Source organism: Carassius gibelio, chromosome B13 (assembly GCF_023724105.1).
Source record: "Carassius gibelio isolate Cgi1373 ecotype wild population from Czech Republic chromosome B13, carGib1.2-hapl.c, whole genome shotgun sequence".
Taxonomy (NCBI): Eukaryota; Metazoa; Chordata; class Actinopteri; order Cypriniformes; family Cyprinidae; genus Carassius; species Carassius gibelio.
The window spans coordinates 3,721,737-3,736,873 of NC_068408.1; the positions used below are offsets into that span (position 1 = coordinate 3,721,737).

The following is a 15,137-nucleotide window of genomic DNA, read 5'->3' on the forward strand; positions in this document are numbered from 1 at the left end:
TACTTCTCCTCAGAGCTGCTGTACAATCTAACGGCAGATTCAGATAAGAGACACAGAGGTCTGCCGGTGCGGGTGTATTTTGGAAATGGTGGAGAGCAGACAGGTGCTGTAAGTCAGCGTTTCAGCCTGGAGATCAACCGACCGCAGTGCCATCACTACACGTCCTTCGTGAGGGTGAGTTTTCCTCTGATATCCCACAACTGCATGCTCCGAAGGGTCAGGGATTTGTCCTTTAGAGTCAACATGAAGAGAAAATGTACCCCTGTTAGGGGTCTTACTGTGCATCTATTCATGTTATCCCAAAGAATAAAGTTTTTAGTAGTTATCTTTCATAAAACGTTAATAACCAATAACAATAACATCTACCGGCATCAAAATGTCTGAATGAAATTTATTGCTTGTTTCTTACTCATTTTTGAATGCTCATTTCAAAATAGTTCTTGTTTTGCTTTAGTACATCACACTTTCTCACAAAATATAGCATTTTTGCAAGGTGTAAGATGAAGAAGACTTGTATTACCCTTAATCTGCAGAAAAACAGACATGATTCCCATCTTCCCCTGAGCCTTGTTCAATCTCAGCAGATTTTCACATACACTGATAATTCAGAAGACATTATTTTATACCTCATCGCAGTTTCCACTTTTTTCACTCGTTTGCAGATTTCAATTGAAATCATACATTTTAAATATACCAGAACTTTCGACATTTGTCTGCTTTTGTTTTGTAGCTGATACAATATATAATTGGAAAAATCTTTATTTCATTTTTTAAACTAATTTAAGCATTTTTTTTTTTTAATTTAGCATCAATGAAGTAGATAATATTAAAGTTTTTTTATATATAAAAAAAATTCTATATAATCATATAGCTGTTAAGCAGATTTTTTTTTTTGGACACGATTTTAAATTAAGCAGCCTTCCTAGAAACCTAACCTACAGTTAAATCTTAAAAAAATGAAAATGCTTTACAAATTTCAATGATAATGCATTAATTAATATATAATTAAATATAATTATATATATATATATATATATATATATATATATATATATATATATATATATATATATATATATATATATATATATATATATATATATATATATAATTAAAAAAATTATTATGCATCCATACATTTTTAGGATTATTTTTTAATGAAGTAAAATTTGCCTTCTAACAACAACTTTAAAAAATGCATTCAATTCCTGATGGAATAAACTCTCAGCTTACTTTGTTGCTCATATATTATAGCATTTCATTGGGAAATATGTCATATTATGCAAGTAACTGGGTTGTGGATGCCGTTTCATGTTGACTTAACTGTGGCTTGTTGTCATAGAGGTCTCAGTCCAGTTGTATCAGGATCACAGATTATTATTGATGAACTTTATTTTACTCCATCAACATGCACCTAATAAGTCCATGTGCATTTTTCTGTAATTGCTTCAAAATAGTAGTTTTTATTTGTTGCAATTTGGAGAATGACTCTTGTGCTGTATTCTGAAGCCATTTCAAACTGTGCTGCTGTTTACTGCAGTCTTGCCCTCAGTGGACGTCAGACATTTGCCTGTGTTTGGTGCCGAGCTCTGATTAAGTCATGTGGCAGCTCAAAAGAGAAGTTCACCTATAATAAAGTCTCATCATCAGGTGACAAACAACCACCTTTGAAATGCGGGCTCTTAATGAGAGACCTTGTTTAGGGACTCTGCTGAGACAGTGGTCATTGTGGCCGCACAGTTGGGCTCTTGTTGTCTGTCTGCTGGTAATAGTCTGCCTTCCCGGTGTTCGGTCAGCGTCAGTATCCTCAGGGCGACGTGGAGCTTGAGCTCTTAACAAGGAGGCTGTAAACTTCACTGGTGCTGCTTTATGAGCCTCTGCAGGCCACTTCTCCATAGCAAGGGTTCAACCCATACCATGCTCCTATCCCTGCTTTATATGGAACAGCGCATGATACAAATATGCATTAACCAAAAAATACAAGCAGTAACGATACAGTGCAGGGTTTGCTGACCTGGTCTTCATGCGTTTACTCAAGCACATTCACACATGTGCAGATTTAAGACTGAGATCTACAAAACTGTGTGCATTTTATCTTCCTTCATTAACATGTGCATTAAAAAGACTTGAATGGCTAATGCTTTATGCATATTTTTTACATATGCATGCATTTAAAATTACGTTTTTAGCACTATGTCTTATATTTTGTTAGCATTTAGTGCCATGACTTTAAGCCTTAAAAAAAATCACCTTTTTTAAACAGTGACCCTTAAATGTCCTGCTTGAGCTTTAAACCAATGAATGCATCTGTGCTGTAGGGAAGTATGCATCTTAATATTTCATCTTGTTTGTGGTCACTGCAGATTTGTGTCCGCATCTGTCATTGTGTTTGTACATCCTATCAAACACCCTACGATCACTTTCTCAGGCCCTAATTATTTAGAGAGCTGCTTTATTTATTGCACATGGTGTGTGAGTCAGTGTAGTTTACGTGTTTTGAAGCAATCACAAATACAGATAGATATGTTTTAATGGCTGCTGAGAATTCGATCTTGTTGGTAAAAGGTTTTCCTCGTGTTCTGGGTGACATGTGGATCTCACTGGGTGAACCTTAACGGATCAAGCAGCATAAACCGCTTTCGTCTGAAGTAAAGACACTCGTTTATCTGGAAGAACACACTTGTCTCGGTAGATTTGACTTGAATCCTGTCTGTCAGTGGAGAAACTGGAGAAACTTACAGTCTGACTGTCCCGCATCGAAGGGTTTACACGGGTTTCCATCCAAGTTGAGTCTTTATTAGCTCCATGTGGAGAAAACTGCCGTCTTATCTGTAATCCTCCGGCATAGACTGTTTTTAGCGGTGCTTTGGTGTGTTTTTCATCCTATCCCACTTCAACACTATTTTTGGTTTGTGCAAACCTCTCTCACGTTTTCTTCAGAACATGCACATCTAATGTTGAATTTGCGCTGCTAATTATAGCATGCATTTGATTATATTTCTAAGTCCAGAGTATGCATATCAATGTTGTGATCATAGTAAACACTGTCAGCTCAGTCTGAAGTTAATTGACCTTGTTAGCGCAGCTTAGCATTAACCTGTCAGCTGTATTTACGTGAGTCGCACTTTTATTGCGCTGGATTCTTTGTGCGTTTGTGAGAAGTGTTTGCATTAGCAGGGCTGCTCTGTTTAAAGTTTGGGTAAGAAAAGCATCTGTGTCTGTGACGTGTTATAAGATTGTTTAAACTTATCATGCCAGGCATGGCTTTACGGCGGTTTTATCATGGGCTGCTTTTATACTGTATGCACAGGGTGATAAAGCAGCTCATAGTTTCACTAGTGTTCAAAAGTTTGGGTTCTGTAAGACTTAATGAATACAGTCTCTTTTTCTCATAAAGGTTGCATTTCTTCAAACAAAAAAATAGTTTGAAATAACTGTTGATACTGTACTGTAAAATGTTATTTTGTTTCTGTGATGCAATGCTGAATTTTCAGCATCATTAGGCGTCGCTTTTTTCCCTTCAGTGGATTATTGTGATGAAAAGAAGTAAACCTCATTTATTTAAAATATAAATATTTTGTAACATTATAAATGTATTTACAGTCACGTTTATTGAATAAAAGTATTAATTAAATATTTATAATTAATTAAATCTTACTGACCCTTAAACTTTTCAATGATACGTATTTTACAAACTAACTTGATGAGTAAATTAGTGTACGGTTTTGGGCGATGGATACTTTACTATAAATAGCCAAAATTATAAATAAATAAATAAATAAAACTTCTTAATTTTTCCTAACAATTTGGACTACAAAGAATAGAAGTATTAATTGTCAGATTAAAAATCTCACAATTGTAAAAATCAGTGGTAGAGCATTGCGTCAGCAGCGCAAAAGGTCATGGGTTCAATTCCCAGGCAACACACATACTGGTAAAAAAAAAAATACAAATAAAAATCTATAGCCTAAAAGCACTGGAAGTCACTTTGGATAAAAGCATCTGCTAAATGCATAAATGTAAATGAACATAAAGACATCAGAATTGCAAGATAAAGTCCCAATTCTGAGAAGAAAAGTCAGAATTTAAAAATCATGCAAATAGCCAAGTTTTTTTTCAAATTCCATTTCATTCCAATTCACTCTTATTCCAAAATTGCAAACTCTCTCCAGTTTCTAGAAAGTCTGAAAAAGTTGCAGTTTTTATGATTCCGTCCCACAGCAGAAACAGGCTTCCACACTATTACAAATTCCCATACCAGCTAGTTATAAAGTAAAAGCCTTGTATCGGTGTGTTAAAAACTCTCAAATATGTTCCGAAACACGAGTGTTTGTTCAGTCGGCGAGCTCAAAGCAGCACAGATCCCCGTCATCAGTCCCGAGGGCCAGTCTGCATGGCTATCCTCTCATTTATCCCAGTGTTAGCGTCTCCCACATGAAGCCAGGACCCCCACTCACTAGCTGAGGTATGCTAATGGAAACCAGCTGGGGAACCTTCGCTAACTCTACAGAAACGTCACAGCGGTCCGCGAGCTCAACACATTCAGACTCACTATAGTTCACTATACTGTATTTAAGATGGACCTTTGTCTTGATTTAAGAGTGATCTGCATACACCGTTTTATTTTGTTTACCTTGCTATGTGTTTTGTTTTAATGTGTTATTTCTATAAATATTCAAATGTATATTATATATGTAGTAGACTGGCTTACAGAAACTAAATGAATTATATCTAAGACAAGCTTCAAAGTGGCCAAATATAGATATCTGAGTTGTGTTTATCTTTATTCTGTTATATCTCTGAACAGACACAGTCCGTGAGACGGCCTGCAGCGCTTCCTGTTTAAGAAGGATCATTGCAGCACAGTACAGAATTAGATCTGATTTAATCAGAGGATGTTACGTACATTTAATTGAACTTATTCTGCTTTTCCAATGGTTGCTGTGGTTGGTTGACACAACCCTTCCTGCGCACAGCGAGGTTAGAAACGTTTGTAAAACCCCTGCATCGTGCCAAAGGAAACATGCATCTACAAGGGTTTCTCCAAATCTAGTTAATAGTCTAGTTATAATTTCCCCCCGCTGGAATATGATGCATTACATAAGAATCTTGTTGATCATTTTAAACATATTTCTATTGGCACGGGTTTCGGAATATTATACCAGACATGCCAGATTTTCTTTCTTTGGCTATTTTTAGCTAGATGAGCTGCATATGTATTGCACTCGCACCTGAGAGGCTTTTCTGATCATGATGCATGTCGGAGTTTGTGGATGATGTTGTCGGGAAATCATTAACAACTGAGTGGAAGACTGGGATGGATTCTTGGCTTACCATTGCCACCCTGATGCTAACCATTCACTTCATCATCTCGTGTCATTTTCACAATCCGTGATTCAAGCTCTTATGTGTGTTCTCTTCTTGGCTCTCCGTGCACGATGGGTCAGAAACCTGCTTGGGTGGATTTTCCGTATTGCATGTACATGGATGAGTGTTGAAGCGAGTCAGGCAGGGTTTAAATGTCCATGCTGAAGGATAAGGCATTAGGGACTTCAACACTCAAATGAACAGAACCAGATGCAAGGGACGAATCTATTTCCTGTGTTATTGTGGCGGCCACACACACTGTTTTCACTAGTAAAAGGGAAATGGCAGAGTGTTTTCTAGACAGTTCACCTTGAATCCCAATGCAATAAATCAGCTTGAACACAGAAATCATTACAGACTCACCTTTAAACAGTATTTTTTATGCATGCAATACATGATATAAATTATGTATTCTATTACGTTTTGTAATATTTATATTCTTTTATAATGTACGTAATATAAAATAAAATATTTTTAGATATATTTTAGAAAGCAAATATAAATTAAATAAATTATATAATATTATAATATGTGTCATATAAAATAAAACTAGACAAATTCAGGTGTATAAAAAAACTATTAATAAAAACAATAGCAAGTAAAAAAATTTATATTTTTAAAAATAATCACAGTTATATTATATGTAATATTATAATATACATAGTCATATAAAATAAACAAAATTAATTATTTTATATACTTATGATTAATAATTGTTTTTAAAATAATTATTTTAATAATTAATTATATAAAAAAATAATTATTTTAAATTATACAATTTCGAAATATTACTCTTTTTTTTCCCATATCAAATAAATGCAGTATTGATGAACATAAGAATTCTTTATTATATTTATGAAATAGATTTGAATACAATATATTCAGTTGTACTAAATATGAAATTTAGTACATTAGATCCTCATTGACTGTTGTACCTTCAACCTCATTGATACACTTCTTTTTTTTCTATAGAAATTAGCATCATTTATACATTTACATTCCAGTATCTTATGTACTAGAGGTTAGTTTGTGCATAGATGTCACTCTATCACTCACGATACTGACAGATAGGACTGGGATCTGATGTAGTGGAGAAGCTAAAGACTGTCAGATTCCTGCAGCTGTCTGGTTGTTGTGTGGCATGCCCCTGCTAGTTCTGTTTACCATGTTTACACCAACACCTCAAATGTGTGTATGTGGTTCACTTCCACAGCCGGCCACATGCAATGAGTGCACTGAGGGAGCCAGTGAGGATTGTAATCGATAGCATATAATAGATATACATCTCTGACACAGTTAAGCTCTCCACACTCAAACACATGCGTTCTGAGTTACATAAACTGCCTGCAATGGCCCAAACCAAGCTGTCCATCTGTCTGCTCCCTAAATAGTGTTGAACGATATGCACTACCAAGTTTGGGATCAGTGAGATTTCTTATGCTTTTTTAAAGAAGTCTCACGGAGGCTGCAATAATTTGATAAAAAAATACAGAACAAACAATAATATTATATACAGTGTATATATATATATATATACAATTTCTTTATATATATATATATATATATATATATATATATATATATATATATACATATATATATATATATATATACATATATATATATATATATATACATATATATATATATATATATATATATATATATATATATATATATATATATACATATATATATATATATAAAATAACTATTTGAGTGTTCGGAAAGCTGGATTTTCAGCATTATTAGTGCAGTCTTTAGTGTCACATGATTCTTCTTAAAACTGATTTTATTAAAATTTGTTGTTATTATACATTTTGAAAACAGTTGTGCTGCTTCACATTTAACTTAATCATTTTTTTTTTTTTTTTTTGATGAATAGAAAGTTCAAATAGCAGCATAATAACATTATTACTGTCATTTTTTTATCAATCCAATGGTTGCCCGCTGAATAAAAGTGTTTTAAAACCTATGGACAGCAATTTCTTTATAGAAGTAGTCTATATTTTGATTTATTTGGTTATTCATAAAAATTTTCTGGACTCTTTCAGTCATCCTGGATGACCTTTTAATTGCCTTATCTGTCCTAAAATTAGGCATCTCAGAAGGCAGTCATTTTTAGAGCTGTATTCAAACATCTGCAATACCATAAAATGCTGCTTTCTAAGTTTTTTAGAACAGAGTAAAGTGTCACACAACACTGATTCTGTTTCTCAAACACACATATGTGTCAGATCGTGCTGTGTTTATTTGACTGTATTCATAGCACTGACCCAGTGAGAGACGAGGAATAGGACGGCTTTGTGTTGCCACATATAACACAACGCTGCAATTCCTCCAGTGCCATTCCACGGGCTTCATTTACACCCGGCCAAGAAAGCTGATACAATGAATCCACACGGAGGAAAGTAATAATATCCAGCTGTCTCCTATTAAACACGCTCACAACTCCAGAACCTATTTATAAAGCACGTGACAGAAAGATACTACAATGCAAGAAACCCACAAAACTGTCAATAAATGTCGTGGAAAGAAATCGGAAACAATCAAAATGGCAGAAAACTTCATATGAAATAGCAAAGTGTCTGTTTATTTGCTTGCTGGATCCAGGTAAAGTAGACAGCATGGTGCTTAATCTAATTTTTGCATAAAAACTCCAGCTTCATAAGTATTATATTATATCCAGAATGTAAATGAATGTGTTAAATGATGTTAAGCTATTAATGCAGACTTGCTGTAGTATATATGACAGTCATCATATATATATATATATATATATATATATATATAGTAAATTAAATGTACAAAATGTATTACTAATATAATACAATATGTAATATAATTAATATTAATAATTAATATTAATCTTTTATAATTAATTTATTTTTATTTTTTATAATTGTATTATATTCGAGTGTCTAAAGTTTAAAAAGCCATGATATCACTATCATATATATATATATATATATATATATAGTGTGTGTTATATATATATAGTATATATTATTATATATAGTATTCAAATATTTTTTTTATTTGTTACATTTTATATATTTAATATAATATCATAATATATAATAAAACACATTTTAAATATAAAATGAGCCACAGAGAAAGGGTTTGGTTGTACAGCAGAAACTACGTCTCGACCAACATTTCCATTATATGAATTGTCTCACAAACCTGTGCATTTCATCAAGCGCACATTGTTCTGTTACTTTTGATTTTCTGTTCCCTAAAGCATGATTTTGGCGTGTCTTGTTCACGTGGTCTTATGACATGCTGTTATGTGTCTGGTGTTGAACACCTGACTTCTTTCCAGTGAATGTTAAACAAGAGTCACACTAGTGGTCTCTAATGGAGCGCAGTGGTGGACTAGCTTCAGTGCACAGGCTCAAACATATAGCAGTTTATTTTACATCTCTCAGCCCACACGCTGTAGATTTGGAGATTGTATCCAGGCGGCAGGCAGCGATCAGAACAATAGACCCAGAATAACTGCACTGTAGCAGTGGAGCGGTTTATGAGGCCTGATCTCATCAGAAGCAGGAAGCATCTGTCGCTGTCGTCCTGAGCGTCCAGGATGAGCTGATGTTCACACAGAGAGATAAAGCTAATGGACCGACTGCTGTTGAACAACAAACATTCAGCTTAATCTATCAACAACTGAATTCATGTTCTGATATTTCAAATAACGATTCGCTAAAAATGTAACATTTGTTGATCTTTACATTCATTTTTTTAATGTATTCTAGATTGAATATAATGAAGTGTTCCATATTCAATCCATAATTCTAAATAATACATGAACAAAAACATTTGTAAATAATTTGTTTTATTTATCTAGTAAATATATTTATAAAGGTGCTGTGCTGTTGACTTTTCCCCCGTGTCGTTCCATTTTATTACACATAACTTAATTTCTGAATTAATTTGTTTTGTTTTATTTGTATGCTTTGGGTTACTTAGGTTGTTACCGACATTTGGTTAAAAAATGATGTCAACAGCACCTTTAGAAATATATTTACTGAGAAAAATGGTGATGTGTTCAATACTTATTTTTCCGGCTGTGTGTGTGTGTGTGTGTGTGTGTGTAATGCAGTACACTCAACTTGACCTTTCTTTTCTGTCTTCTATCTTTTTTCCTAAATTTACACTATTGTATATTTAAAAAAAAAAATCCTAGTTTCCTAGAAATGGTTTCTCATTTCCTAGATCACTAGATTTCACTTGTTATCAGATGACAACAATATTTATTACTGATTTTTATGTTTTATAGTTGTATAACACATTGGATTCTGTATATTATTTCTATAAAGATAGAATCATAAGGAAACTCCTCGAACCTCTTTTGTTGCTGTAGTTCCTCTATTTTTCTTAATAGAACTGAAAGCGAACATCCAACAGCTGAAACAGAAGTTATTTTAGTCTCCTGTCAGTTTTGAATAATGCATTGTAGATAACTAAAGCCGTACGGATATGATCTGATGTCTTTCAAAATGATTGAAAGCTGTAAAAACAGAAGGCCAGCTTCTCAAAATACATTATTTTTATGCTTGGCCTCATTTTGTGTAGTGTTCTTGAACTGGTTTTAATGTGATGGAAGCCATATTCCCTCCAGCATCCATCACTCACATTACAACGCCATAAAAGGAGCTAATCCCAATCATCCAGTGCTTCCTGGGTGCGCACTGATTTTGAGACCTTTTACAGGAGTGCCCTGTTTTTGGAACAGCTTGGAATTCTGGGAATGAGTATCAGGAGTGAAGGATCTTCTTAGCTCTCCCTACACTTCCCCTTGACATGACCCACCTCCTCACTTAGTGAGGAAAACCTAAGGGCATATCAGATATTCCAGGCATTTATGTCGACAGATAGCAGCAGGGAAGATGTGTAGAGCCATGGAAATATCACTGTACATGTCAAGGACAAAGGGACTGAGTTCTGTTACTGTTCCAAATTAAATGAATGTCCTGTAAATACCGGTGTATTTTTGCACATTGGAAAGATTTCAGGGCAGTTTAATTTTTGGTGAAGTGTTAAGAGAGTGTGTGTATCTTGGCCTGATTTCTCCGTAAGCATGTGATGAATGCTTTGTTCTCATTCTAATAAGTCTAATAAGTTTTTTCCCCTGATAGTTAAATGGATTTTCCCATAAAATTTTAATTGCTGCAATGCTTCCCAGTACTTAATTTTGAGGTTTTTTTTTCTATTGTATTTAAATTGGAATAAAATTGTAGACCGTTTACGCTACAAGAGCATGGCACCTCTATTCCAGGTTTATAAATCCCAGCTGTGTGTTCAACTGAAGGTCACATACCGAATACCTTTTACATTATGAACATGATTTTTACAAGGACATTGTTCCAGTATTTCATCCACTTATGTGTCTATGTGTATTGCATTAGAGCATTGCATTAGCAACGCAAAAGGTCATGGGTTCAATTCCCGGGGAACACAGATACTGGTATAAAAACTGTATAGCATGAATGCACCGTATTTCACTTTGAATAAAAGGGTCTGTTAATGCATAAATGTAAATGTAAATCAATTTTTTGTTCTGTGTGCATTATGCATTTTTTTTTACATATTAGGTCATGTGACATAGCCACTGTGTTTTCAATAAGATATAAGTGCATTGTGGGTGCTGTGTAACATACAGTAAGGGAAAATGAATTAGTGTGGAGGGGTTCTGCATGCTAACCACACATGGAATAAGTTTCCAGCCAGCTCAAGTGATGGGCGTCCCACATGCTCTCACTCCAGTGTGTGCTAACCATCATCATTCTCAAGGGAAAATTTCAGCAGTCCTCAGGGGGGTTTAATGGAACGGCTCGGAAACTATGTGTCCCTGTGATAACGGCTGCAGTTTGAGCAAACAAGCCTAAATTAAATCTGCCTCAGCGTCACTACAGCTCTAGCGAGCTGCCCAACTAGACAGCATTTGAAGGCATTATAGGCACACTTCCAATGCAAAGTCTGTTCCAAAAGGTGTGGGGTCAGAGGTCAGGGCTCTGTGTGGGCTAGTCAAGTTCTTCCACACCAAGCTCATCCAACCATGTTTTTATAGACCTGGCTTTGTGCACTGGGCCACAGTCATGCTGGAATAGAAAGTGTCTTCCCCAAACTGTTTCCACATAGCATTGTCCAAAGTGTGCTGGTATGCTGAAGCATTAAGATTTCCCTTCACTGGAAGTATGTTTGAGATGTTGCTTTTGCTAAACGTTTCCAATAATAGCACTTACAGTTGACCACAGAGTATCTAGCATGGGTGACATTTTACAAACAAACTTATTGCAAAGGTTGCATCCTATCACAGTACCACACTTAAATCCACTGAGAACTTCTGAACAACCCATTTTTTCACCACAAATGTTTGTAAATGCAGACTGTATGGCTATATATACAGTGTATATATATATATATATATATTAGGGGTGTAACGGTTCACAAAATTCACGGTTCGGTTCGATACGATACACTGATGTCACGGTTCGGTTCGGTTCGGTTCGGTACGTTTTAGATACAGCAAAATGCAAAAACATCTCAACTTTTCAGAATGCCGCAAGCGCACCGCGGGTCATGTGACAAGAACTAACCAATCAGCTTCATCCTTTCCCATAACAACGTTGAAAACTCAGCCAAGATGAAGGAACAGCTGATCATAGTTGTATATGGATTGCAATTTTGAAATAAATTTAGTAGCAGAGCTACTGCAAGCGATTTTTAGAGCTGCAAATCCATTTATCCTTCGCTGAAATTTCCGCGTCTCATGGAGAGAGCACGTCATTGTTGCTTAGCAAAGACAGACGCCTCATGAGCGCTTCTGCCCGAGCGCTTTGGAAAGGAGGAGAAAGACGCGCTTAGCGTTTTCCACGCGTTTTTAGGAGCGATATGTGAACGGACCCTAAGGCGCTCGCTCACTCAGCACGCGCTGAAGGCTCGTTGCAAAATGTCTAATGCATTTAACAGACCAGAAATATAAGATCCTAAAATAACCAACAGGTCTGGTGTTTGGGTGCACTTTGGATTCCCTGTAAGCTATAATACTGGTGTCTAAATGCTGCAGGCATAGTTTGTTGCGTGCATGTTTCTCCTTTTTTTCGTCTTTTCCCAGATACTGACACAATAAGGTGATGTCGGCGTAAATGAGTTGACATGTTTCAAGTATTCACGCTGGTGTTTTTTTTTTTTTTTAAAGCAATGAAGCAACCGCGCGAAGCCCTCACTATATAGGATTTTAGAAAGAATGCAGAGCACTAGTGTAGTGTGCAAACATACCACAGTGTGGATTTCAGAAAGTGTGCAAAGACTTCACGTGCACACTTACCATAACATGGATTTACAAATAATGTTCTAAGGAGGGGCTCTCATGTCACTCTGATCGAGCAGCTCATAGATGGAATCATGCATCTCAAACAATATGTTTGAGAGTCATCTTCTTTTTCTAGTCTTTTAAACGCATTGGCCATTTTGCAACGAGCCTTCAGCGCGTACTGAGTGAGCGAGCGCCTGCTGAGTAGCCTAACATAAACATATAAGATGGTGTTTTTTTCTTCTTCGGGAGTGTCAGGGGCGTTGCCTGTTACGTCGTTTGGGTTATTGGGCTACCTTGTTGAACGCATATCATTATATTTCTCTTTTTTTTTCCAAATATAATGAATTAGTCCAACGAACCGTTCGGTATGCATAATGCGTACCGCGTACCGAACCGAAAGCGTCGTACCGAACGGTTCAATACGAATACGCGTATCGTTACACCCCTAATATATATATATATATATATATATATATATATATATATATATATATATATATATATATATATATATATATATATATATATATATGCATCAATATAATTAGCACTATTTGTGCTGCAAGTTGCTACTTTTGTAAAGAGCTAAAGAGTAACAAAAGTTGCAACAGAGACATGTCTTGTGAAACTAAGCAATGATTTTTTTAGATGCAAATTAATAAATGCTCAGGGAAATTGCTGTATTGCTGGTGCAAAATTGTGCATTTTGTCACTGGTACATCGCATAACCTTCCCATATTACCTCTACACTAAAACAAATGTGTAAAATTTTTTTACTTAAAATATTATAAAAAATATTATGAATATAAACCTTATGAAAATGACAAAAAAAAAAGTTAGACTGAAAATAAAAAATAAAAACAAATGTAAAATATTTACAATATGCTACTCTGTCTTCTATGCATATTTATATAGTTAGACAGTTTTATTATTTACATTTAGCATTGTTTTCTCTGCTGCCTGTGACTATAAGAACAGACCTGTGGAGCATTTATATGTTGAAAACCGTCTCTCTGCACACAGCACAATTATGTTCTGAATGACTTCATCATCTTTCTTTTTTTTTGAAGCAGTTTGAAAGAGCTGCTAGTTTGAATTGTTTATGAACAAGGCATTTCTGTACATGGACTAACACTTCAAGAATAAGTGTCTGCGATTTATCATCCGTTTCAGATGAGCTCGTGGATTTTGGAGAGAGATCTGAGAAATATCTTAACACTCAGGCTTTGCTCGGTTCATGTCCAGTTCATTCCAGCTTTGAACGCGGGAATCAAATGCAGCTTCACCTGTTCAGGTCCAGAGAACTGTTCTGGTGAAGTCAATCTTTCATGCTAATTTGTAGCTTTCCACAGTCCAAGTGATTTATCCCAAGGTGGAACTCGTGTTGTAAATGCACAAACCAGTTTGTTCTGACAAATGAATAAGTTAATCGCATTTGCAAACACATGCAGCACACAAACAGTTACTTCAGGCTCCATGAGTTGTGTACTTCATCACAGTTATTCATTTTAATGCCTTAAATTTTGTTCCCCCTCTGTGTCTTATAATTGGTTCCATATGGGACATTGTCATCTTGTACAATGTCTGTCAAAGACAATAATATTAGAGGAGTTGATGGTGAGTCATGGTAGTATGAATGATATATATGAGGGATTTAATGCAGGAAAATCTTCAGGTTTCACTCATTCATCACTTGCATACAATAAAATGGCTATTGAAAATTTTTATTGAAATGTACTCTTCATCAGATTTTGATATATTTAGCATTACATCACTTGCTCAGTGGATCCTCTGCAGTGAATAGGTGCCGTCAGAATGAGAGTCCAAACATCTGATATAAAATCCACACCACTTCAGTCCAATTTTTGAGTGTACTATCCCTTTAAGGATTTCTTGGTTGTTTTTCGTGCATTATTGTGTCTGTAGAACAAATGATGCAGGATAGATTGCATGCTGAAGTTAAATAGTTTCTCAAATGTATGAGCAATAATAATAATGATCTTTGGATTGAAGTTCATGTTTTGCTTAAGTTCATATTTTTAGCACAACTCTAAATACAAGTCATGCATGTGTCTGCCCTTAAAAGGGAATCCTACAGCGGAGCGTAAATTAATAGCAGGAACTCTGTTTGGCATTGAGGGTCTTGATCTCGATAAAGCCCCAGTTTTTGCACTCTGTGCATGTATTTAATAACTCTTGGAGCAGTCTGGTGGTAGCCATGTGATTGTGGATCCTCAGCCAATCACAGTCGCCGGCTGTTCAGATGACATCATCCCTTCTGCCGTCCCTGAAGAACAGAAAAAGTGTTAAGTTCAGCCGCCCTGCTTATCTTTAAGATAAACTGACAAGGTCATATATCAAAGCTGGTTGCTGGTTCTGCAAATCTTCTCATTTTGGCACATAACTGAAGAACTTAAGCCATTAAATACAAATTACATTCTTGAGAGCG

General features: G+C 35.4%; 1 protein-coding gene across 1 annotated transcript in view; it reads left to right on the top strand.

Annotated features, from left to right (window-relative positions):
* LOC127970008 (integrin alpha-9) overlaps positions 1 to 15,137 on the top strand; it is an 83,682-nt gene that overhangs the window by 32,234 nt on the left and 36,311 nt on the right. Inside the window, exon 15 of the mRNA XM_052572191.1 lies at positions 14 to 174. Coding sequence (XP_052428151.1) covers positions 14 to 174 — 161 coding nt within the window. The remainder of the gene's footprint in view (positions 1 to 13; positions 175 to 15,137) is intronic.